We start from the raw sequence: 26,843 nt of genomic DNA, 5'->3' as shown, positions 1-26,843 counted from the left end.
AAGGTTGAAGAAGATCCCGTGGGCATCATTTCCACCCACATGCAAAGCACGCTGCAGTGTCGTAACAGAGCCAGTTGACGGAGGTGATGATGTGACATGCAAACATCTGGAAGCCTGTTGTGTGGCAGCACCTCAAACAAAGGGTTTTCAAGGCCTCAGATTGTCTGGTGTCTGTTTTATCACAGGACAAAGAACCAGATATGAAAGAGCAAGAGCTTCCCCAAGTTGCACGGTGGCTATAAGAGCAACCATTACAATCCCTTGTGAGGATTTAGCTTTAGCTCTTTTGGGATTATTATAAATAGTCGAGTAATGAAAATTGAATGCTCATCCACTGCAACCATTTGTTCTCCCTATACCTTCCCCCAAATGCCACCATTTGATAAATGTGTCAAAGGCATAAGTCATTAGATGGTAGTGATAATCAGAGTGGTAAAGTTAGTAGTCCCTTGTATCTAGTCTTTCACACTTGAGTTTGCTAATTAGCCTCATTCAAATCATGCTGTGATTAAATTCCAATAATTTGTTTAGTCCTCTGCCTCTTCCATCTCACTCCTCCCAGCCCAAGAGGTTTGAAGTGTTTATTTCACAAATAGAGGACTACCGTGTTCTGGAGACAGAACGGTGACAGTACCCCAGAGGGCTCTCAGGGTAGGGAAAGCAGGCAGTGACAGCACGCTGAGGCCGTGGGACTGGGGGACGCTGTGCTGTGGAGGGAACACAGGCAGACTGTTGCAGGACGTGGCCCTGGAAGCGAAGAGCACGTAGCCAGGTGCAGGGGCTGGAGGAGGTGGGAAGAGAATTAATGTCTCAGGATCTGATTTTTCTTTGCCTCTGACCCGGGAATGAGCACTGGATGCGTTCTAGGAGTGACAAGCAGCTCACTGCTGGTCGGATCAGGGTGTGTGCAGAGAAAGGAAATGTGCCCAGAAAAAATCAAAGAAGAGCCTCCCGGGACCTAGTTTAGGAATTATGACAGGACTCGAAAGCCAGACAAGGTGTTGACAAGGTTTGACAATGACCTTTGTGTTTCTCACTGTGGGCTGGAGTTTCCCCCGCACTGCAGCCCCCACGGTCCCAGCACCACCGTGAGCTGGAGGATGAAGCAGCTTAGAGGCCGAACACGACCCGATCCTGCTAATCCAGGGGGCAGTTTCAGTCTTCAGCGCTGGCACGGTGGCTTGTTTGTGCAGGAGCGCCAGAGGACAGTCGTTCTGAAACCCGGGATGGTTACGTGACAAATATCTACAGGATGAATTAGGCACTAAGTGGTTATAATATTTTGGAAGAAGTTTTACTCCTGCGGAAAATTTCACGGGGATTGACAGAAACACTGTGAGATGGTTCACAAATACGCATTTCATGATCCTAGTCACAAAAGAGAAGTCTTTCTATCCATCCATCTGTCTGTCCAGCCCAGGGAAAAACAGGACCAGGGAGAAACCAACCTTGATGTTTCATGTCCCTGGGATTTTTTCATATGTGGACATTGCTTTTGTTAATACTTTTATCAACTTCCTATGAAATCCCAATTAGCACATAGTGTGTATGTGATTTTATCATCATATAACATGTAAAAATTTTCTTACCCTACCCACAGACACATGAACACTTACTCTTAAGAACAGAAATTTATTTCACACCATTGACAATTCAAAAATCAGTACTGGTCTTTTACGAAAGTGGTCTTTTAAGTTATACATAATTTAAAAAGAGGTAGGGACTGGAACAACAAAACAAACCAAACAAAAAAACCCAAGTTAAAGTTGCCACATAATACTAGCTGGTACTTATTACAGACCATTCTAAAACCTATAGATTCACTTTTGGCATTGGTTCCTGCTTCATTTATCAGAGTTTTCAGAAATGTGTTAAAATGCAAACAATATGGAACTTAGTTGCAAAATTAAGTTAGTCCAAAACAACTTCCTCTGTGTGATAGGAAAGGAGACAAATGCAGGGTATGTTCTCAGGGTTGTGAAAGTGTGTTTATGTGTGTGTGTGCTTTAAATAATATTTTTAAAAAAGAGACTTCTTGCAGAGTTTTAGATTCATTGCTGGCTTCATCGCTTTTACGGTTTGGCTTCTGCCAATTCTGAAGTCTTCCCCACCTGGGGCCATCCGTGGGGTGTCTGTCCTGCCACCTGGGGACAGAGGTCAGGGCACGTGCTGGGCCCAGTCCTCCCCCACTTGCTTCCTGGCCTTCACATCTGCGTCTGTGACATGGGCCCCGACGTCATATACGGGTTACTCTTTTCCAGGCTCTTTTTCTTTTCATCCTCATCAAACTGAGCTTCAATCTCTGCTGGGTTGATGTAAGTATAGAATCGGGCCATGATGGCAAATATTACACAGACAACCAGAAGCAACGCAGCAAATAGAATGTATTCAGCCCACTTTGGAGTCGGAGTTGGAGGAAGGAAAAAACAAAACAAAAATAATACAGGTCATAATAATGTATAGATTGTGTATATTTTTTTGCTATGTCCAAATGGAAGGTGCTTTGAAATTAAATTATAGAAAATTGGTAGGCAACCGATGCAGAGACAGTATGGCCAGCTTTTCTGGAATGTCCATGATAGGTAGATGCCAACCTAAATGACGTTTTCCTAATAGCACTGGGGCACAGCAATGAAAGACTTTGGGAAGATGAGGGAGAATTTTCAAAAATCCTAAGCCTTCAGCCACATGGCTGCCCCTGGGAGGATGAGGCCCAAGAGAACACCAAGCAGCACCTTTGAGGGAAGAAGAATGTGCTGAGCAGTGTCAAGTCAAGACACCTGCTTCACCCCCAGAAACACCTGGAGCTCATGAGCACAGGGCATTAGCACATTCTCTGATGGACCCGGTGCAGGAAGTAATGAAACAGCTGGGATAAGACAACTCCCTTATGAGGCTGATCTGCTGCAGTGCTGGAGCAGGGTTTAAATACTAGAAAAGCCCTCATTTTATTTTAGCTGGAAAAACTGCAACCACCTGTAGAATGGTTTTGCCTCCAGGTGTTATGTAAGTTTATGGACAATGTGTCTGCTTTGAGTCTGCACTCATTAAAGTTGGGAGAGATGTTTCCTTTGGGAGTAAATCACACGGGGCGCATGCACATTAACCCAATCTGTTCATTTTGGTCGTCAATAGTTTGGATATCTGGCCTCTCCACATCTCATGTTGAAATTTGATCCCCAGTGTTGGAGGCAGGGCCTGGGGGGGGGTGTCATAGGGTTGGATCCCTCACGAATGGCTTTGTCCTGTGAGTGAGTTCTGGCTCTAATAGTTGACCAGAGAGCTGGTTGTATAAAGACACTGGCACCTCCTTCTCATGCTCCCTGTCCTGCCATGTGACACCCCTGCCCCCCTTCACTTTCTGCTGTGACCAAAGGTGTCTTGAGGTCCTTCCCAGAAGATGGTGGCAGTATGCTCCTTGTACAGCTTTTAGAACTGTGAGCCAAATAAAATTCTCTTCTTCATAAATTACCCAGTCTCAGGTGGTCCTTTATAGCAACACAAAATGGACTAAGACAATCACCAACAACAGAACACCAAGTGGAAACAAGAAGAATCAGCAGACACTGCCATAGGCTATTTGGTGACAGCCCTGTGGGGCTGGCCTGGCAGTGTTATCCAGCCATTAGCCCAAATGGCCCTGGAGACCATGTAAACAGCTGGGAAGGGTCATGGTGACTGTTAATATTGACAGATAAGACAGGGGCACATGCGATCTCCTAGCCACCCAGTACCTGTTTGGGGAACTGGCCTGCCCCTGCCACGATGAGCACAATGATGTTGCCAACAGCCACCGTCAGCAGCCATCCTGCCTGCAGCACCGACTTCATGTTGGAAGGAGCCTGAGGAAGCAAAGCAAAGAGAACCCCAGTCTAGATGTCGGCCTTGGAGCACGAGAACAAACTCACTGGTTCATTTCATTAAGCAGTCTACCCTACAGATGCACGTGAAAAGTCAGGTTGGCTTAAATGTGCAAAGGTTCATCGCTCGGTCACAAGATACCCAGACACTCATGCAGGAGCATACAGGAGTCCCTGCGTCTCACTCCATGTCCTTGCCAAGCTGTCCTCTTAGTTAAATGGACAGACCTACAGACAGACTCATTCTGTCTCTGCAGAAGAGTTTCCAAGCAGAGCCATGAGCACACCTGTTCCTCCCCACAGTGGGGGCTTCTCTCCAGGCTGCAACCTGGCCCCATGTGGCTTTCCTGCCACCTTACCCACATCTCTCTGCAAACCCTTGTCACCTGTATCACAGTCACCTCCTTTATGTGACTGTGAGGTCATCACAGAAAGGGACTGACCCAGTCACCTTCACCATCTTTACTACAAAAACGGAAGTGACTAGGCACCATGGGACACAATGACTATGACTGTAGTTTTGATGAAATAGTTCAAACATTAAGCTCTAACGTGGTTGGCAACAAGCTTGGCCTACTTAGCCTTGAGACAGTGTAGGGACAGGATGGGGCCTCACTTCTGATCAAGGAAGACAATATGGTGCAGCATGACCCAGTCTAATGAATATGTATACAATGGAATATTTCTCAATTATAAGAAACGACAGTGATCTATCACCACTTATATTTTCCTGGATTGAGCTTGAGCCCATTATCGGAAGCGAGGTGACGCAAGATCAGAATAATGGACTCCACATGTACTCGCCATCAAATTGGTACTGGCTGATTAACACTACGGTGCTCACATGGTGGTGGTGTTCTCCTGGGATTAGGGAGTTGGGGGGTAGACGCACAACTGAGGGACACGGTGAGTATTGTGGAGGGGAGGAGCATGCCTCTAACCCTTGCTAGGGAGAGGCAAAGATATAAAACGTAACCAAAATGTTTGTACTCTCATATTTTTCTGAAATAAAAAAAATTTAAATAAATAAATAAGTAAATAAAAGAGCAAAAACGAATGACCTCCCAGCCACAGGAATTCAGTCCATACCCATATAAGCAAGAGGCCAATTGTCTCTCTGTGTTTTTTTTTTTTCCCTGAGACAGAGTCTTGCTCTGTTGCCCTGGGTAGAGTACAGTGGCATCATCAAAGCTCACAGCAACCTCAAGCTCCTAGGCTCAAGTGATCCTCCTTGCTTCAGTCTCCCCAGTAGCTAGAAGGACAGGTGCATGACAACACACACCTGGCTAATTTTTCTATTAATATTTTTATTAGAGATGGGGTCTTGATCTTGCTCAGGCTAGTCTGGAACTTCTGAGCTCAAGGGATCCTCGTGCCTCAGCCTCCCAGAGTGCTAAGACTACAGGGAGTAGCCACTGCACCCGGCCTGTCTCTTGAGAAAAGTCTTCCAGGCCCACTGGGGCAGGATGATTAGGAACCAGACCTATCTGGATCTAACCACCTCTAGCCAGAACAGACCCCCACACTGACCTTACTGTGATTTTTCCCTCATATATAATATCATTTTAATGTTAAAAATCATGCCTAGAGGTAGGGATTTTACATGGTAATGAGACTTGAGACACATGAAGAAGGGTGTAGCAGAACCATGCAAGTGTGAGAAAATCTCCCCCTTTATGTGGCGACACGTCACCCTGTCCCCCATGAGCCTCTTCAACACTGTCCCTGAACCCCCTTCGGTGGGGGGAGCAGCCTGAGGACTCTCTGCTGGTGCTGCCCGCCTGGTGTTGGAACACGAGCCCCAGCAGAGCCTGGCCTGTGGCTGTCGTTCGGCTCTGGCTACTGCACAGAGAGCACAGGGCCTGCGCCAGCCACGGTCTAGCAGACCTAAAGGCCATCACGTATTTTCACTTGTTTTAAAGCTCGGCCTTACTCAGTGTGTTTACTGGGAGCTGCTGAGGGACCCTGGCAGAACCCGAAAGATAATGAGGACGCACTTCTGTGCACAGCTGGGGCCACTCGGCTGTTTCAGAATGTGGACTCTACCGACTCTGGGGACCCTGGGAGTGTCCCTAACACAGTTTCTCCTCCTCGGGACTCTAGGTCTCTAGAGCATGGCGTGGGACACGGACACACGAGGACATGCGCACTCTCAGAGCTGAACCAAGTGATGTTCTTATTCAGTAACGACAAGACTTGGTGATCTCAAGGACCTTGTTTTGGGGAAGATGCCATAATGCTTTCTAGAACTTTCTAATACTATAAACATACAGCTATGCCCAATTTAAATTATGTTGCACCAGCATTTTCCAAACACAGGGGTATGGCAGAGGGGTGGTAAAAACAATGAACGAGAGACCTGAGAATACGAGAACTCCAATCCCGTGACGGAGAAGACCACCTCGCCACAGGTGATGAGGAAATACTGTGGGATTTGCAGAGCCATGTTCACTGTGTTGGGGGCAATGTCTTCAAACTCCTTCACCTCGGGGCAGCCATCGTCCTACGCCAACAAGGCAAAAGAAGGAAGAAGAAGTTAAAGTCAAGATGGTGTCTAAAATAAAATTTTTTAAACAGGCAAATTGAGTATGATTTTCTAGCTTGTGTGATGTGATTTATCAAGTAAGTGCACATTGTCAATGTAGATATACAACACTGCATTTTATACTTGTGGTGGGACAGTCTTTGTGGGATTTGAGAATATGTTCAATAGTATTTTCCTCTTAAATAAGGGGGTAGATTGGAGGTTAGGTTTATTTAAAACAGGCGTTCTCAAACTACGGCCTGCGGGCCACATGCCGCCCGCCTAGGACATTTACCCGGCCTGCTGGGTGTTTTTGTCGCGCTGCCTGTCCTGCTTAGCAGCCGACTCGTCCCGGGCCCACAGTGCGCACTCTCCAACGGAATCGGACTGTGAACTGGCTCCCTGTTTAAAAAGTTTGAGGACCCCTGGTTTAAAACATCGCCATCCCTTTGAACTACAAGATCCTGAAGTCCACGTTCATAGTGTACAAGGAAGCAGCAGACACTGGCCAATGTGAACTTTTAGCCAGAGGGAGTCAGTCTGTTTAATTTAGTTCTAATGGTTAACTTAAGTCAACAGTAAGTTAAAGAATTGGCGGTGGATTGATTCTGAACCCATTTAAGATACAGATCCTAATAGTACTCTAGTTAAATCATTCCTGTGTCCTCAGTGCTGGTGAGTGGCACTGCTGACACGCTGCAGTGAGTCACTCACCTTCCTATTGATCACAAAGGTGTACGCACTGCCAAATTCAAGGTAGAAAGATGTGAAAACACTTGGACACTGCGGTGAAATCTCTGGCGAGTTTATCGTGAAGTCTTTTCTATTAAAAGAAAGAATAATATAGGTTAACACTCTTGGTATTATTATTATTTTTTTTAATTTTAATTTTTTTCCAGCATATTGTGGGGGTACAAATGTTAAGGTTACGTATATTGCCCTTGCCATCTCTCCCCCCTCGAGTCAGAGCTTCAAACGTGTCTATCCCCCAGTTAGTGCACACCGCACTCATTATGTATGTATAAACCCATCCCTCCACCCCCACCTGCCCGGCACCCGTTAAATGTTATTCCTATACATCCACTTAGGTGGTGATCAACACTCTTAGTATTAAAAGCTTCAACATATTTTTTGAAAGAAAAAAATTTGAAATCCTTAAACTTTGGAGCAAAGTGTTCAGTATAGGTACTTACATGCCAGAAGGAAAAAACTGATACTCGCTGGCGTTGTAACTGGTGACATCTTCATACACCTTCCCACTCATTGTGATGTTGATGGAGTCATTAAAGGTATTTATAAATCTGAAACGGGAAACCATCCGTCATGTAGCTGGACTATAGAATAATTAACTGTAGGTCACAGTACCTATGATTGAAGTTGGGCAATGCTCCCTTTCTTTTCTAAAGGAATTCAAGATGCTTACAGACTTCTAGAGAGTAAGGGTAGAAAGTCAGCAACCCTAGTTTTGCCCTTTCTCACCCACTCTTGAGAACACACCTAAAAGAACTTACTGATCACAGTGTTTATACGTGCCAGGTACTGTCCTAAGGACTTTGTAAGTATCGCCCAGTTCCCACGATACTTTGGGATGCTGAGCAGGGACTGAGACAGGTACTGACCCTTCCCTCTGAGAAGGCGGCCAGGCCTCGTGTTCCTTGCTTCAGAAGCTTTGGAGCTCAAGTAGCAAGGGACCAAAACTGAGGTTGCCCAGTGCCTAAAAGACAGCCCCCAAATCGGGCTTCCTTTGGGGGTAACGGGGGAAGCCCACCCATTTCCCACGCTTAGGAGCCTGAGGCACGAAGGGCTTCCAGGGTTGGGGAGAGGAAGTGGCCAACCCAGTAATGAGTTTTAACCGGGATTTAAACATTTGCAAGGATATAAAGTAACATTTCCTTCTCTTTCAGACTGATCACACTTTTATCACATCGTGAATAATATTTACATGGTCATATTGTAAATCCTGTTTATTGATCTGTTTTTTAGACTCATTCAAGCACATGGAAAACACAGAATCATAAATGTGATCCATGTTAACAACGTGAAACACACTGGAGCTGAGGAGAGGTGAAAAGTGAAAGTTAATTTCTTTACTATTTATGTTAGTAAGTTAATAGATGTCATCCTAATAATATACTCTGTCTCTGTTATCTCATGTTTTAGTGCTAACTAGTAATAGCTAACATCAGAAACTGTTGTGGTGACAGGGAATGGGGTTGAAAGTTTGAAGTAAATGGGAGACCTACTCTTATTTTTTCCCAATTTATTCTAATTTTTCATTCTTATTAAAAACTGACAGTAAATTGGCTTTTTGGCATAGAGTTCTGTGACTATTACAATGTATCTAGATTTGTAACTACTGTCCCAATCAGATTACGAGGCCACCCGAATGGGACTACCCCTTAGTCAAACCGTTCCTCCACTTCTAAGCCATGACAGCCACTGATGTGTTCTGCGACCCTATAGTTTGTTTTTGCTTTCCCAGAACGTCATGTATTATAAATGGAATTACAGAGCATGCAACTTTCTGAGACTGGCATCATTCACAGCATAATGGATTTGAAATTCATTTGCAATTGTTCCTCTGTTTTGCTAAGTAGTATTCCACTGTATGGATGTGCTATAGTCTATGTATCCATCACCCACTGAAGGACATTTGGGTGATTTCTGATCTTTGGTGATTATGAATACAGCATCTATAAACATTCCTGTACAGGTTTTTATGTGAACATAAGTTTGCATTTCTCACAAGTAAATATCTAGGCATGGAGTGGCTGAGTCCTATGGTAAGTGTGTGTTTACCTTCATAAGAAACTGCCAAACTGTTTTCAGAGGGGCTGTACCATATTGTACTCCCACTAGCCATGCACGGGAGTTCCAGCTGCTCTGCATCCTCACCAACACTTGGTGTTGTCAGTTTGTAAAACATTATCATAGCTATCCTGTAGGTGCATTATAACTCACTGTGGTCTTAGTTTATATTTCCCTAATGACCAATGACGTTGAACATCTTTTCATTTGATTATTTGCCACGTGTATTCCCGTATCTCCTCTGGTGACATGTGTGTTCAAATCTTTTGCTTTATTTTTTAGTTGGGTTATTTTCTTATTATTGAGTTTTAAGTTCTTTGTTAGATATGTGATTTGCAAATGTTTTCTTCCAGTTTGTAGCTTATCTTTTCATCCTCTTAAGAGTCATATCAACAGAAAATTTTTGGTTTTGTTGATGTCTAATTTATGAAATTATTCTTCTATAGATTATTCTTTTGGTGTCATATCTAAGAACCCAAGGTCACAAGGGTTTTTCAATGTTTCTTATCTAAATTTTATATTTTATATTTTACATGTAGATCTATAATGTATTTTGAGTTAACTCTCATATGAGATGCCTAAGAATTTTTATATAATTTTTGTGTAAGAATTTTATATAAGATGAGAGGTTGAGGTCAAGTTGATTTTTTTACATGTAAATGTCCAAATGTTTCAACATTTGTTGAAAAGACCTACTTTAATCCATTGAATTGTCTTTGTACCTTTGGAAAAAAACAGCTGGCTCTACTTTTGTGGGTCTATGTCTGGACTATTCTGCTGACTTATGGGTTTATTTCTTTGCCATTACAACTTGTCTTGATTACTGTAGCTTTAGAGTAAGTTTTAAAGTTAGTAGTAGTAAGACTCTTTCAAATTTATTCTTTTTTAAAATTATTTTAGCTATTCCAGTTCCTTTGCCTTTCCATATAAACTTTAGACTAAGCTTGTTTATATCTATAAAAAATAATGTTATGAGTCTTAAAAATTAATTTATTTTTATTTATTTATTTTTTTGGAGACAAAGTCACACTCTGTTGATGAGGCAGCAGTGTAATGGCATCATCATAGCTCACAGCAACCTCAAACTCCTGGGCTCGAGCGATTCTCCTGACTCAGCACCCTGAGTAGCTGGGACTAAAGGAGTGTGCTACTACACCTGGCTAATTTTTTTTCTATTTTTTTTGTAGAGATACGGTCTTGCTATGTTGCTCAGTCTGGTCTCAAACTCCTGGCCTCAAGTGAGCCTCCCAACTCAGTCTCCCAAAGTGCTGGGATGACATGCGTGAGCCCCATGCCCAATGCTGTGATTTAGATTTAGTACTGTGCACTATGCCTAGAGAACAGTTTGGGGAAAATTGACATCTTTTACTGTGAAGTCTTCTTGTCGATGTCAAAGATGCCTTTCCATTTACTTAGCTCTCTTTCATAAACATGTTCTAGTTTTCAGCGCTTCAATCCTGCACGTGTTATAAGGCTTATAGCTAAGTCTTTCATATTTTGGGGGGGGGAGATATAGCTGTTAAATTTCTTTTTCCAGTGGTTCATTACTAGTACACAGAAATATGATGGATTTCTTTGGTGTTGCCCTGGTATCCTGTGACCTTTCTAGATTCACTTATTGATTCTAGGAGCTTTATTGGGTAGGGTTCTGGGGACTTTCTATGTCTACAGCTCTCATCTGGGTGTAGGAATAGATTTATCTCTTCCTTTCCAATCTAGATGCTTTTACTTCTTTTTCTTGTCTTGTTGCTCTGGCAACCAGAAGGATGCTGAATGGCAGTGGGTAGAGCGGACACTTTTACCTTGTCCTTGATCTTAGTGGACAGATTTTAGACTTCCACCATAACCTGAGCTCGAATTTCTGTCCCTTTTCTCTCCTATTCCTAGTTTGCTGAGTTTTTTTTTTAATCACAAACGGATGCTGAATTTTGTCAAATACCTTTTCTGCATCAATTGACAAGATGATGTGAATTTTCCTCTTTAGTTTATTAAGATGATGGCTCTTGTTGATTGCTCTTTAAAAATATTAAGCCAGCCTTACATTCTTGGGACAAACCTCTCACACTCATTTTATAACCTTGTTACAGTTGGACTTCACTAGGGGTTTGCATTACTTTCCATAAGAAGCTGATGCAACTTAAATGTTGGAGAAATATACATACCTGATCCCATTTTCTCCTTTTTCTGGCTTCTTGTTAAGGCCATCAGTTATCTGAGAGAGAAAACAGTAACATAAAGACAATTTCAAAATCTTACTAATCAGAATAAGTCCAGATGAACTTTCTGGTCTCTGAGAAGGCAGCGTTGACACTTATCCTAGGAGCTAAGGGCCTGATTACATTTGAAAGGCGATTTCTTCAGGCCTGATTTTCCCTAAGGCTAACACGAGCCTCTGCAATTTTCGATCCTTGTTAGCCAATGGTTCCAGGGAACACTGCTCTCCAGGAACTTAGAACAAACCATGCAACAGCTCCCTAATTAACCAAACGACCAAGAGTCTTAAGTCTGCATAGCAGTTCTGCAGAATCTCACTTCGCTTCCCCTTACAGAATGCCTGCAACTCTCTCATAGCCGCTTCATGTACCGAATGTCACATCTAGAGATCTATATCTTGTCATCAAATATTTTGTGTGTATAGTATTCTATTGCTTTTACCCAATATACACACTATATTTTTTCAGAGACTGCTCTAATTTTCTGACCACTCAGTGCAAATTTTTAAAATTAATGCAATTAATAATATATTGAATCTTCATCTCAAAAAGTCCCCTGAGAATGCACGTATATACTCTGCTTGACTTATATACACACACATGCATACGTGTGCATAACCCCCCCCCAAAATTTGTAATAGTTAAAAAAATTTTTTTTTTTTTTTTTTTTTGAGACAGAGTCTCACTTTGTTGCCTAGGCTAGAGTGAGTGCCGTGGCGTCAGCCTAGCTCACAGCAACCTCAGACTCCTGTGCTCAAGCGATCCTTCTGTCTCAGCCTCCCAAGTAGCTGGGACTACAGGCATGCGCCACCATGCCCGGCTAATTTTTTCTATATATATTAGTTGGCCAATTAGTTTCTTTCTATTTATAGTAGAGACGGGGTCTCGCTCTTGCTCAGGCTGGTTTTGAACTCCCGACCTCGAGCAATCCGCCCGCCTCGGCCTCCCAGAGAGCTAGGATTACAGGCGTGAGCCACCGCGCCCGGCCAAAAAAAAAATTTTTTTTTAAATTAATATTAACCCTTCCCATTCACCAGTTAGACAATTCTTGGGAGTACCTGGAAGTCAAGTACCCTTTCCAAAGTGGGCTTGAAGACTTGCATTCTGGAAGAAGAGATTGACTGAGGATGACCTCATATAATACTACACAGGGGCAAAATGAAGTCACACCAATGAGAAGCCGAGTCTCCTGTCCCCAGCAGCAAGGACCCAGCTGAACTACTCACCACGCGGTAGTGATTGGGGGCCCAGACGAGGAGGGTGCTGCGATGGCCCTGCTTAAAGTCCTGAGTTACGGCAGTGACTGGTGAGCCAGCAGAAGAAATGTTTATACTTGCCAGTTTGTCTGCATCAAAAGTCATAAAGTCATCTGTCTATAAATGAAGAAGGAGTCATAGTTAGTACCACAGAGTCTGGTCGGCACTGTGCACCCGCACATTGGCACAGCACGTTATTGACATTCCACGTTTCCAAGTTCATGTTCCTACATATCCAAAACATGCCTCTGGGGAGTTGGCATGTATGTGCCTCGGTCTCCTGCCCACTCTTATGGACTCCATCAGGAGGTATTTTTTTTATTCTACATACTTATTTTTTTTTATTTTAGCATATTATGGGGTACAAGTGTTAAGGTTACACATATTGCCCATGCTCCCCTCGAGTAAAAGCTTCAAGTGTGTCCATCCCCCAAACGTTGCACATCTTTCTCGTTGTGTATACCCGTCCCTTCCTCCCCACCCCACCCTCCTGACACCCGATAAATGTTACTCCTATATGGATTTTTAATATTAATACTGCCACAGGAATTAAACTTCTTACCAAACATTTCACTTTTATTTCCCTTTATGAAGATAAATGCTATGGAAACCATTTCCACCGCTGGGCAGATAACAGCACCGGGTTAAAAGCACCAGCCCTGGTGAAAATCAATCCTGGGCTGTCCCAACCATTAGGAGTCAGGATTTTTTTTCTTCGAGGTTACTACTTTGGCAAGGTATAAGGCAGTGGTTGTCCACCATGGCCGAACAGGAATGAGGCCGGCTACATCAAAATCTCTGGGGTTGGGACTCAGGTATCACAATTGGCAAAGCTCTCTGGGTGATCCCAAGATGGGCTCAAGGTTGAGAATCACTGATCTGGAACAATGACCATGTTAGGGTTTTCTGAACTTGGCACGGGTGACATTTGGGCCAGGTAAGTCTTTGCTAGGGAAGACTGTGTGTGGCACCCCGGGCTTCTACACATGAGATGTGAGTAGCACACTCCCGTTGGCAACAACAACAGATGTCTGCAGAGATTGCCCAATGTCCCCGGGGTTACCCAATCACCCTCAGGTTAGAACCACTGACCTAGATCCCTGCTGTCTAAGTGTCTCCGTGTCCAACAGCACATGACTAGAGAGCTTGTTAAAAATGCAGCATTCCAGACCTACAGATTAAGAATCTGCCTTTTAACAAGGTCCCCAGGTGACTATAGACACAGTACAGTGTGAGGCACACTGAATAACCAAAACGAGATCAAGATACCTAGACATTTCACCTTTGGGCTGGTCTGGGATTTGTACAAGGACCAAGAAGAACAGCTTCCCCAAATCCTATTATAACTCTGGTAAGAGGATGAAAGAAAAGGTTACATTTCCTTGCACTTACTTGAGACATTGGGCCAAGTGTCACCATCTTTTCAGGAAGAGATATTGTCATGTTATCATTTCCTACATTCAACACTTTAATTTGGACTTCGTTCCCGTTGGGAAAGACTGGAAGAGTTTTCTGAGCAAAACAAAAGAAAATGGGCAGTGAGACCTTCAGTGCAACAGTGAAGAGATTCTCCACCCTGGCCCAGGGCACGATCCCCCGCTGTGAGGAGCCGCGCTGCCTGAGCCACGCCAGACACCCCACTCAGCGCCAGTCACCTCATGGCACCCACAGAAATGACGTTGGGACAGAAGACTGAAGTAGTCAGAAAGAGGGCGCTGTTGGTCCTCTCCAGCCAGGGCCAGCTCAGAGGATGCCAGGACATGAAGCCTAATGTCTGAGTGGTCAGAGCAACCACAGCCTAAGGAACATCCCCCTTGTGGTGACACCTGAGTCCTGCTCTTCCCCGAATCCTGTGTCCTCCCTGTAACTCTGGAAGCCCAGTGCTCAGCCCTGGACATGGCGCCATAAACATCTTCTCACAAATACTTATGCCCTCCTGCCTCCATACCCGTGCTCAAGGGTTTTGTCTTTTTGTCTACAGTGTCCTCTCTCAAATCCCAGGTCACTGAAGCAGCCCATGTGTGCCTTAGCCCACAATTCATTTTCCATGTATAAGAGAGAACAAGTACCTCATGTGCCGAGCAGCACTAGTTAGTGTAGCCAAAAGGTGGAAGCAACTGGAGTGCCCAGTGAGGGATGAAAGAACGGACAAAATGTGGTGTAGACACACAATGGAATGTTACCCAGCCTTAAAAAAGGAAGGAAATTGTGACACATGCTACAACATGGGGGTGAACTTTGAGGATATTATGTTGAGTGAATAAACCAGTCACAAAAGGACAAATACTATATGATTGTACTTATGTGAGTGATCCTATTCATAGAGACAGAAAGTAGGCTGGGGGTTCCAGAGCCTGGAGGAGGGAGAAATGGGAGTTGTTGTTTAGTGGGCACAGAGTTTCAGTTTTGCAAGATGGGAAGAGTTCTGGAGTTGGTTGCACAACAATGTGAATGTCCTTAACACCACTGAACTGTGCACTTAAAAGTGAATAAGATGGTAAACTTCATGTTATATGTATTTACCACAATTAAAAATAAATTTTTTAAGACATTAAAAGAGAAGGAGGGAGAGAGAGACAGAGAGAGGAAAGGAGAAGGAGAAGGGTGGTGGGGGAGAGAGACTCTCTCCAGCTGCACCCGTGCAGGGATAAGAGCTCGCTGTTCTCCCCTTCCTTGCACTGTCTGCAGCTCCAGGGCTTGGTTTCTAGGGACAGCCCTGGCCTCCCCTCATCCTCTCAGTCCTGGAGAAGGGAGATCGAGAACGCCCCACCCGACCCCACCAGGAGGGGATAGAGGAGAGTCAGAGGACAACTCACGTCGATTTCCACCTGCACAATTGCAGCCGCCACAAAGGCCATGGAAGCCAGGAACATTCCAACTGTCATCCTCCTTAAGGAGCTGGTCGGGACAAGAAGAGAGTGACTCCCAGCCAGTCTCGCACAGAAGAGCTCACGAGAGCCCCCAAAGGAAACGCCTCCCCTGCCCACCCCCCAAACAAACTAACTTCCCTACAAAAGCACACGGGCTCGAAAGCGTCTCTCCCTCTGTGGTTCATGACCAAGACTAAGGAGGATCGATGGAATATACCTTCCCATTAGCATAGTTACCCTTAATTTCTAGAAACTAAAGTTGAGATTACAATGAACACTTCTATCATCTACAACCTAAGAGAGCCTCAATCAGAGGATTTTCAGGTTTCCATTAACAGGACTTTTATTTTAAGTGCAGCCCCCTGCAAAGCCCTGGGACCAGGGGAGCCTCGACCAGCCCACCCATGCAGCCACCTACGTGAAATTCAAACCACATTTTGCAATCAGAGGATACAACACGGCATCGAAGATGGGGACCATGATAACAATCAAGATGGCATTCACGGTCTGCAGACAGAGTGGAGGGAAAACGTTAATGTTGTCTCCAAGACGACTTTGATCTCTGAAAGCAACTTCAGTGTTTTCTCCTACCTGCATCTGATCCGGCTGAATTTCTATGGATCCCTAAACAAAGGAGAAAATAATCTCATTGAAAAATGTCATGAAAGGGAAGGAGAAAGGGGACAAAGGGACAGTAACAAAGGAGTAGTGACGAGGGAAGGTCAAATGTCTTGACATCCCAAACTTACGATTTTCCCGCTCATGGTTGTTGCCTGCAGTGTCCATCGGGAGCCCTTAAAACGAACACGGTTACCGCGTCATTTGGGGATGTGGGTTTTTAAAATATCGCAAGTCAGTGTTGGGCCATTTTGAAATCGGTAATGAGGTTGGAAATGTAATGGGATGTAAAATGGTTTGAAACATCCACTTAGCTTCCCAGCTCCATGTTAACACTAGGTGGAAAGAAACGGGTTGCGTTTCTGTTGTGCAGTGAACAGGGCACACGGCATTCCAGCCCCTCGTGGAAACGCACAGTACTGCTCTGACATGCAGCTGTCCCTAGAAATACACAGATGCATTCCTGAGGCTTGTTGAATAGCACGACGCCGTCTGCAAGGTGAAAGCAGCTCTGTGCGCTGTGGATTACCCCTATTCACTGGCATCGAGGATTCAAGACGATTCCTGTTCTTACGAGCCGTTTTTGACAGTGCATGCCGGCTGAAACTAGATCTCCATCATAAGAGTGAGCGATGGATTTAAACTGGGCACCCAAGTGACAGTCAACCCATGTTATAGTGAAAGATGGCCCAGGGCTGTACAAGTATACATTATTATTTCTATGGAAGACCAAACATGTAAATGTGTCAATATCAACCTGTCCATTCCACTAGGAGCGCATCATAGAAAGTCAGGAAACCTACCGCGTCTGAGTTCTTGATATAAGCCTGTCTCCGAGTACTTTACATATTTTCACTAATTGGATCCTCGTAGCCTTGAGGTGGGTTACTAGGAGCCTTCCAGAACAGTCAAGAGTTATTACCCCAAGTCACACAGCTGCTAGGTGAGGAGTGTGTTTCTTGTGCACTTCTGACCCCAATAACCAGCTCCTACCCAACATGCATGACTCCCTCCCTGGTCTTTACGATGCTAGTCTAAATTTCATGCCTACAAATAAGGAGATTAATGTGGACACTCAAATTTCTTTTAAGAAACAGTTTCCGTCTGTAATAATCCTCCCTGCACAATAAAGCCACATCTTCATAATTTTTTTTTAAACTCCAGTTTCTAAAAGAAATAGTATCTGATTGCTTTGACTATAAGCATCATGCACTGGCTTGTCTGACACTATTGTGAACAATTCCTGGGTATGTGTCTTAAGGCTGTGGCAGAAAGAGCACAACAAGTCACCCATCGGGTTCCAGGTCCCTGCTCAGAGAGGGAGGACTTTGGTGGGGTCATTTCCCATGCCTGGATGATACCTCTAGTCCAGGCATTCCATTTGAGCACGGAAGACACCAAGGCCCTCTTGGTTTAAATAAGCTATGGATGCCATAAAAGGTCATCTTTTATCACACTGTATCAGCAGGTAAACAAACTGTTTGCTCCCAATTTTGCAAGAGTCCTGGATGATTGGATGAAATCTTACCCAAGGTTACGTTACCTGAAGTCACCTAATTTTCTTCATTGTTTTGCAACAGAAATGTGGATAGAACCACCTAGAATTGTTTTGTTTTGTTTTTACAAATAAACTCAGTGTAGTCTAACAAGTAAATAAGTGAAATATACAAAAGCTGGGAAGGAACAATTTAGGAGCTAAACGCCAAGTGCGGCCGGGCACACGGCAGTGCCCCGCGCCTGTTTGCTGAGTGAAGACGCGCGGAGCGGTTTCACGTTACCTGCTGGTCAAACAAGGCCCAGAACATTGGGAGAGGAATGTACAGGAACATCACCCTCGTAACCATCTTGATCTGAGAGATGAGCCGCTCCTGCAGTTGGGGTGGGGGGAGAGGACAATCAGCCACGACCTGTGTCACTCAGCTGTCGGGTGGAGTTTCAGTGCAGAGGTGGATATGCGCATCTAGAGACAAACTGGGGGCTGATTCATTGATCACTGGTTTCTCTAGAAAACTGAAAATTTCTAAGCCATTTAAAATATAAGTGCAAACATTTATTTAGGGGATAAATTACTTGAAATGACTAAATGTAAATGTTGCTAAAGGTGAATCCCACCACCGCCTCCACCAACACTTAAGTCTTCTATGGTCAAACTAAACTAATTCTGCATGGTCACCATTACATGGAATTAATGGCAGATTATACCTAATGAAACACTATGGAAAGGTATTATTTTTTCCAGATGAATTATACCCATTATTTATCAGGTTCTTCTCAGTTACAAAAATGCACCCATGCATAGTGTTGTGTGACTCGCTAATGGAGGCTGGGAAGATGCAAGTGATAGTTTTGTCCGTGTGGCCTTGACAGTCTGAACTGGGATATTAGGTGCTCACTTCCTGCAGGAACTGGGGTCACTGCGGCAATGAGGGCTACTCACGTCATACTTCTCTTTAGCCCAGTCCAGCCAGTGCTCCCTCTTGGGAAATGTCTTGCTCCGATGTCTAAATCGATTTTTGATGGCGAACTGAAGGAAGGAAGAAAAATCAAATTTTGAAACAGAACTAATGACTTTATCAGGGACACACATTTCAGGAAACCCTCTTAACTGGAACAATATATTTGTGAGAAAAACAAAACATAAAATTGCATATGTACTAGTATATGAGTGTGTTAAAAGGCATAACTGATGCATTTATTTCTTGTCTCTTTCTACCTAAGAGCGTTTGACTTGGGGAAACAGAGTCACCCAGTCTCTAGTATTCAGATTCCCTAGGGAAACATGTCCAGGAGAAATATAACACAGATGCATTTGCAATTTAAGTTTTCTAGTAGAAATATTAACAAGCAAAAGTGAAAGAGGTGAAATTCATTTACAATATATTTTATTTAAACCAATAAACTCCAGCTATGATTGTAATATGTAACCAATATATTTTAAATGAGTGAGAATGTTTACATCCTTTTTTAATACTGAGTCTTCAAAATCCAGGGAGTATTTTGCACTCTTGGCATATCTCAATTTGGATGCTAAATTTTTAGCAGAAAGATTTGATCTGTATTTAGATTTCATAAAGTTTATGTTTGAAAAACTAGATCTTGGCCGGGCGCTGTGGCTCACGCCTGTAATCCTAGCTCTTGGGAGGCCGAGGCGGGCGGATTGCTCAAGGTCAGGAGTTCAAAACCAGCCTGAGCAAGAGCGAGACCCCATCTCTACTATAAATAGAAAGAAATTAATTGGCCAACTGATATATATATAAAAAATTAGCCGGGCATGTTGGCGCATGCCTGTAGTCCCAGCTACTCGGGAGGCTGAGGCAGAAGGATCACTCGAGCCCAGGAGTTTGAGGTTGCTGTGAGCTAGGCTGACGCCACGGCACTCACTCTAGCCTGGACAACAAAGCGAGACTCTGTCTCAAAAAAAAAAAAAAAAAAAAGAAAAACTAGATCTATGTGCTAAGTTGTTCCAAACATGCTTAAAAGCTTTCTAGTAACTGATTTGAGTATCAGTTTTTAAATTTAATTCAAGAGCAAGAACCAACTACATAGAAATACATTTATATTTTAAAAAGGCTATTGGGAAACATTTTACAATACAGTAACACTGGTCAGGTGACCCACCTTTCATTGCATTAGAGGGTACTGAGATTCCTGGCTGGTGTTTAGGAGAGGCCTTTAGGAACAGCAAAGGGCATTTGCAATGATGCAGAAACAAGAGAATGTGATATTTGTTGTAACTGGGAACATGCATGTGATTGAAAGGCAACAACTCAAAGCCACAGGCTGATTTTAGGATTCCAGGCAATACAGTTCTCATGGCTCCAAACACCTTGAAGTTATTCTGGAGTTTGAACTACCTTGTCAATTACTTGATGGGGAAGACCTTGGATAGATCGTTGGTAAGGTCCCCTCTTTGCTTGAAAAAAAAGCTGTTTGGTGGGAATAGATCTACTGTTAGAAGAAAAGGGAAGACCTGCGCCTGAGGGGAATTTTTCTTGACAAGGAGAGGACACATTTATTTCACCAAGTAAAACACAATCCAATACTCTAGTTGTATAATACAGTGCGATTGAAATACAGGACAATAATGCAGCGGTCCCCAGGCTTTCTGGCACCAGGGACTGGTTCCATGGAAGACAATTTCTCAATGGATGGTGAGGGGAGGCAGAGCTCCATGGTGATACAGCGAGCAGTGAAGAAGGGCTGTGAACACAGATGAAGCTTTGGTCCCTGCCCGCTGCTCACGGCCCCTGTGCCCCTCCCCCTTCCTATGTTGCATGGAAGGCAATTTTTCCACAGCCTGGTGCGGCAGGTGATGGCAATGGAGCTCTGTGGTCCAGTCCCTAACAGGCTGCAGACTGGTACCAGTCACCTGCCCAGAGGCTGGGGACCGCAGCAATAATGCAATAAGGCCAGGTAAAGACAAAGTAATCTAAAATTATATTAAAGCTGCCTTTTCATCCAAAAGATTACCCACACATTTTTTAATGTAAATAAATTACACATTTGGCCCCGGTTATACAACACATACAGTAGGTTCACTAGAAAAATGGGGAGTGTATCAGAGGAAAAATTACTTCATTCCTTTATCTGAAGATTCCTACACTTTTTTTTTTTTTTTTTGAGACAGAGTCTCACTTTGTTGCCCAGGCTATAGTGAGTGCCGTGGCGTCAGCCTAGCTCACAACAACCTCAAATTCCTGGGCTCAAGCGATCCTACTGCCTCAGCCTCGCGAGTAGCTGGGACTATAGGCATGTGCCACCATGCCCGGCTAATTTTTTGTGTATATATTAGTTGGCCATTTAATTTCTTCTATTTTTTTTTTTTTTTTTTTTTTGAGACAGAGTCTCGCTTTGTTGCCCAGGCTAGAGTGAGTGCCGTGGCGTCAGCCTAGCTCACAGCAACCTCAAACTCCTGGGCTCAAGTGATCCTTCTGCCTCAGCCTCCCGGGTAGCTGGGACTACAGGCATGTGCCACCATGTCCGGCTAATTTTATATATATATATCAGTTGGCCAATTAATTTCTTTCTATTTATAGTAGAGACGGGGTCTCGCTCTTGCTCAGGCTGGTTTCGAACTCCTGACCTTGAGCAATCCGCCCGCCTCGGCCTCCCAAGAGCTAGGATTACAGGCGTGAGCCACAGCGCCCGGCCTAATTTCTTCTATTTATAGTAGAGATGGGGTCTTGCTCTTGCTCAGGCTGGTTTTGAACTCCTGACCTTGAGAAATCCGCCCGCCTCGGCCTCCCAGTGTGCTAGGATTACAGGCGTGAGCCACTGCACCAGGCCAAGATTCCTACTCTCAACATTTGTTTCCTGCCTATAAATGTACCTGCGTGTGCGTATGCTATGTAGATGCATATGGAAGAAACCGTATTCTGCACATTCCTATCATCAAACCCTCTTTGATAACAAGACTGCTGATGGCTGCATGTCATGGCACAGATGGACTGTGCGTGAAGCATTATTTTCCTTTTGGCAGCAATTCGGTGGACTTCAATTTTTTTTTTTTTTTTTTTTTTTTTTTGTATAGACTGGGTCTCATTCTTGCTCAGGCTTGTCTAGAACTCCTGAGCTCAAGCGATCCTCCTGCCTTGGCCTCCCAGAGTGCTAGGATTACAGGTGTAGGCCACTGCGCCCAGCCCTGGACTTCAATTTTTGCTATTATAAATATTACAGTGATAATCTTTGCACATGAGTCTGTGTTCAGTTTTAAAACTTATTTCCTCAGTCTTAATTCCTATAGGCAGCATTATCACCTCTTAGGTATTTGAACCCCTGAGACACCTGCTACACACTGCCAAGCCAGGGCCCCCCCCCCATTTCGATTCCCTGTTCCCCAACAAACATCAGGCAGTGGCTGCAATCTTACAGGGGAAGAGTCACTTTGATTTGTTTTTCTTTGACCTGTGATCTTACTTTAATTTAATTTAATTTAAATTTTATTTCATCATATTATGGGGATATAAATGTTTAGGTCACGTATATTGCCTTTGACCACCTGACTAAGAGCTTCAAGCGTGTCCATCCCCCAGACGGTGTGCACCACACCCATGAGGTGTGAATATACCCATCCCCTCCTCCCCCACCCTACCCCCCCCACGCGATGAATGTTATGAACATATGTTACCATATGTGCACATAAGTGTTGATCCATTCTGCTAAGTGAAGTATCACAAGAATGGAAAAACAAGCACTGATCTCATTTTAGAAGCTCAAGAGCCATTTCCATTCTTCCCTTTTGGAGTTGTGTTTGTGTCTTTTTCTGTGTTGGTGAGTTTTATAAGAAATTTCAATTCATCAAAATAGTTTAGAACAGTAAAGATATGTTTAAATAAAAGTCAAAGCTTAATCAAATTTTAATTTAAAGGAGGTAGAAGGCTCTGGGGTGATGAAATATCATTGAGAAAGAGCTTCAGAAATACTTACACCAATGCACTTGACCACTTTAGCCATGATGTTACCCTGTGGCTGGAACTTCTTGTACATTCCACTGCCAATGATAAATACAACTAAATAGAGCAAAAGAAGATGCGTTAGTAAGGTGTTTGCCAGAGCTACCTGTGACCTAGAGAGAGGTTATTTGAGTTATCACCCTGTTTTGGAAATAGCTGCACTACTTATCGAATGGACTTGCCTACCTACCTCACAGTTTAGACAGTGCTTTTGATTCTAACAGTCACAAAGCCTCTGAGTAATGTTATATTTTTGTTCTAATATACAAACCTTTAAGCCTAACACTATCTATTTCCCAGTACTCGAGGAAGCGCATACACACTCAGTGCAGCTATTTAAGCACAAGTTGTATCTCCGTGTAAAGGGAGACAACAGGAGTAAGTGCTTTCACATAACAGATTAATGTATTGTTCCACACAAACAGTAAATGTGGGTGTAAATTTGTGGGTGCAAGTGCATGAGGAATTTTCTTTTACTTGTTAATCTTCAGGGAAAAGGGAATTAAGCTGTTGAATCTGTTATTCAATCATATGTAGCAGAAATTTTTTCTGTGGTCACTGTATAGAAGCACAGTTATAATTAATTGCATTTGCAGTTAAAGTTTTGCAAAAGTTAGAAGCACTTTTTATTTATTTATTTATTTTTTAAAAAATTTTAGCGTATTATGGGGGTACAAGTGTTAAGGTTACATATATTGCCCATGCCCCCTCCCCCCTCAAGTAAGAGAAAAGCACTTTTTCAATGAGGCCATTCTTCCATGGACATTCATAGGCATATTATGAAAATAACACAGAAAAAAGCCTTTCTGCAAGAGACTCTAAAAATAGTGCCTATCCTAGGATTTCTGATTATCCAATACCACAATTCAATAATTTAAATCCCCTGATGCCTGGCTTGAATTCCACTTGCTTTCCTCAATTAAGAGGTGTGAGGTTTTTGACAGGTATCAATCTCCAGCATATCCCCAAGTGCGTGCCTATCCTATGCACCTCCTTTACAGCTGACGAAAGAGATGTTCATTTATATTCCCGTCCAAGGCTAACCTTTCTGAACACACATGGATGGTAAACATGTCCAACAGATTGGGTCTACATTTTCTTTTGTCAACTAATACTTTAATCTTTAAGCTTCTGATTAACTGGAGCTATTTCAAGCACAGAAATTTCTAGAGGTGGTGTTGACGCATAGGATTTGGCCTATTCTCCATTCTTCCATAAGAAAAAGCATAATCTTTGATATAAGAATGACTTGTACAGGCTAAATGAGAATTTACATAAAGTGCTTAACACAGTGTCTGGCATAAAGCAAGGCTTGTTGGAATGCTCTGTCTCCCACCCAGCATTAGGGAGGAGAAGGCACAAGTGAGCCTTCTAGGGGAGTGTGGCAGTATCTGCAGAATTATGGGAGAAAAGAGGTATGTTAAAACGTGGAAAATACTGAGCTGTTACATAAATGTAAGGAGAAGCTAAATTGCTACAACATAAACAAATGAGGTTAAAAATGCCCTACTCAATACTATTAAGATTTGAAAACAAAAATTGGAGAGGGAGATGTCATCGCCAGGTGACCAAAGCTGACAGTGACCCCTTCTGAGTGGAAGAAGAGGCTCTGAAGACTTGGGGTGGCCGCTGGGCTCTGTTTTCTTCTTGCACTTTTCTCAACCATCTTTCACGTGAGATCATCCCATGGAAAAAACTCTTCACATTTCATAAAAAGCCAATGCCAAGAACTAATGTGCAAATTAATGTATCTAATATATACATATGTTCTTTCCATAGGGAAGGAATTCTAGCAGAAACATGTGGCGATGATAGATTATGGAAATGTATATGTTCATTGGAAAGATTTCAATGGCAGTGGAACCAGGTTGCCATTTCAAGCAAGCTGTAGATAAGCTCATGTTGACAAGAAAAGCTTTCAGCCTTGGGTTCAGCTAGTCTAGCAGATTCTATCACCTTCATCTTAATGTGCCCAGATAGTATCGCCTTCAGATGGCCAACTCAGTTGATTCCTTTTCTTGTAAACCTTTTTTTTAATCCTATTCCCTACTTTCTCTGAATACTCAGAGGATGTTGCCATCTAATGGCAGTTGTCCACACCTTTTGCTGCATCTTGTTCCATGGACTTTTAAATATTAGTCACAATAATTACCGTAGGGCCTGACCTGGTCCTAGGCTTTTATTAATTCTACTGACTTCTACTTACTCAGGGATACAGCCATGAGGGCAGCAGGAACCCCAAATGCCAGTGGGTAACAAGCTTGTATACTGTGAATTCCACATTGTTGAACTGGGGAGAAATCACACATTAAATTCATTATGGCATTGGCAATGCGCACACAGTTCCCATTTTTAAAAATCACTCGCTGGCTATTACGTGTTGCTTTTACTTATGCCTTGGCCTCGCTGAGGTCATGGCCAGCTGAGCAAAGCAGCATTTTAGCAGAAAGCAGGAGGGGGAGACAGGTTCTAATCTTAGCCCCTAAACAGATGTGTGATCCTGGATAGGCTGAAATCAATGGGTCCTGGTGGTTCTGTGGATATTCTCAGTGAGGGAGAGAAATATGATCGGATAGGAGTAACTTGATTATATGGGACTCAGTAAATGAAATAAAAAATGCCTTGGAAGTGTGATTGATAGTTCCTAATACTTACTGTCTCGTTCTCTTTCTCTGGGAAGTTCTTTGGGAAATGCTTGAGATAATTAGGAGAGCAAAGAATCAAACTTTGCCCGCCAAACTCTACCAAACTCACTGAAACATTACTGGGGACAAAGCTTGAAGGCTGAAATGGCAACTACAGCTCACCCACGAGTTTCTTCTGAACAGCCGCTCATGCCTCTAATCTCGTACCATGAATAGGACTTTGCATTGATAATCTAGAAAGCTGCGTGCCAATGCTAAGGATGTCTTAGACTCTTCCATGGTCACTGGGATAAGGGATTCAAATAAGGTTAGAAAAGGAGGTGAAACTTGAGAGAAAAGAAGCTCATGTTCTGCATGTCAGGGCACATCCCTGCATTAGCTGACGGTGGAGTAGAGGGCAGGAAGTGAGAGAGAAAACAAAGAAAGGGAACAATGACTTAGCCTTTCCACCTGGCCTTCTTCCTCACAATTAAAAAAAGGAAAGCAGAATTTCCTTTCCGAGATTTCTTACCTCTGAGCATGGGAGTGATGATGGTAGAAATCAAACTTCCAGCATTAATGGCCAAATAAAAGATGGAAAAAAATCTGTTTCTTTGTTTTTCCTGTCATGGAAAGGACAGAGGTAAAGTGAGATGGCTTTGGCTACGTAGCAACCGAGCAGGTGGCCAAGGATGTGACTTCGCGTCCCACTTCGCTCTGGTCGCTGTCTTGCTCTCCGACGCACTTGAAAGGAATCAAAAGGGGAGCAGACCTCGTCCCAGGGGCATCTGACGCCCAGAGGTCTAGAATTCACTCCCGTGGGCTCTGGGGAGGCGCCTGCTCTTACCTGGCCCTCTTCAAACTGATCTCCACCAAATGCGGACACGCAGGGCTTGATTCCTCCCGTGCCCAGAGCGATCAGGGCCAGGCCGATCACCGACAGCGCCCTGGGAAAGAAAGGCCGTCAGGGCCAGGACGCAGGTCCCCGCGGCACAATCCCCGCGGCACAAGCCTTCTCCGTCTCCTGATGCCCCTCAGAGGGCCAGGCGCAGCGACAGAGAGAGAGAGGGGCCTCTACCTGCACGAGAAGCTAATTCACACGCTCTCCGATAGTTGAATGAGAACTTGGACCCCTGGCATCCAAGTCCCTACCCTTGTCTAATAATTTACCATCTTTGAAAACGTAAAGCAATAGCTTGAAATCTGAACAAACACTCAGCTTTGGAGTACTTTCCAGCTCTATTATTTCTAGGGTGAGAATGGGTAAATGAAATGTTAATTGAATAAATGCAAGCATTGTGTTTGGTACAGTCATAATAGACTCGTAATAGTCATTAAATGACGTTGGGAATCATGACTTCATTGCAAAGCAGAATATCATGTTAGGTAATAAGATCTTAATTTGTTTACAAAGTACCGAAGACTGGAGAGAAATATGGTAAAATTTTATTGTTATGGCTAGGTTGGGGATTAAGGGTTATTTATTTTAATTTACTTTTGTATTTTCCAGGTTATCTGTAAGGATTTTGCCTCCTGAATTGAAAAGCTGACATTCATAGCATTTGTCAGCCCTCCTTTTGTAGTTTTATTAAATTTCCATTTAGGTACTACAAATTTC

At 43.5% G+C, this 26,843-nt stretch overlaps 1 protein-coding gene across 1 annotated transcript in view; it reads right to left on the bottom strand.

Annotated features, from left to right (window-relative positions):
- Window positions 1-1,618: 1,618 nt before the first annotated feature.
- The window catches only part of SLC15A1 (solute carrier family 15 member 1), a 45,497-nt gene continuing 20,272 nt past the window's right edge, over window positions 1,619-26,843 (bottom strand). Inside the window, exons 6-23 of the mRNA XM_012755901.3 lie at window positions 26,073-26,172; window positions 25,758-25,848; window positions 24,808-24,891; window positions 22,576-22,658; window positions 18,587-18,673; window positions 17,928-18,017; window positions 16,281-16,325; window positions 16,123-16,155; window positions 15,950-16,038; window positions 15,478-15,559; window positions 14,054-14,173; window positions 12,632-12,778; window positions 11,355-11,404; window positions 7,578-7,685; window positions 7,099-7,207; window positions 6,220-6,363; window positions 3,735-3,842; window positions 1,619-2,396 (exon numbers count right to left, since the gene is read on the bottom strand). Coding sequence (XP_012611355.1) covers window positions 2,205-2,396; window positions 3,735-3,842; window positions 6,220-6,363; window positions 7,099-7,207; window positions 7,578-7,685; window positions 11,355-11,404; window positions 12,632-12,778; window positions 14,054-14,173; window positions 15,478-15,559; window positions 15,950-16,038; window positions 16,123-16,155; window positions 16,281-16,325; window positions 17,928-18,017; window positions 18,587-18,673; window positions 22,576-22,658; window positions 24,808-24,891; window positions 25,758-25,848; window positions 26,073-26,172 — 1,762 coding nt within the window. The 3' untranslated portion in view covers window positions 1,619-2,204. The remainder of the gene's footprint in view (window positions 2,397-3,734; window positions 3,843-6,219; window positions 6,364-7,098; window positions 7,208-7,577; window positions 7,686-11,354; window positions 11,405-12,631; window positions 12,779-14,053; window positions 14,174-15,477; window positions 15,560-15,949; window positions 16,039-16,122; window positions 16,156-16,280; window positions 16,326-17,927; window positions 18,018-18,586; window positions 18,674-22,575; window positions 22,659-24,807; window positions 24,892-25,757; window positions 25,849-26,072; window positions 26,173-26,843) is intronic.

This window comes from Microcebus murinus, chromosome 13 (genome assembly GCF_040939455.1).
Source record: "Microcebus murinus isolate Inina chromosome 13, M.murinus_Inina_mat1.0, whole genome shotgun sequence".
Lineage (NCBI taxonomy): Eukaryota > Metazoa > Chordata > Mammalia > Primates > Cheirogaleidae > Microcebus > Microcebus murinus.
This window is presented reverse-complemented; position numbering and strand designations above follow the sequence as displayed.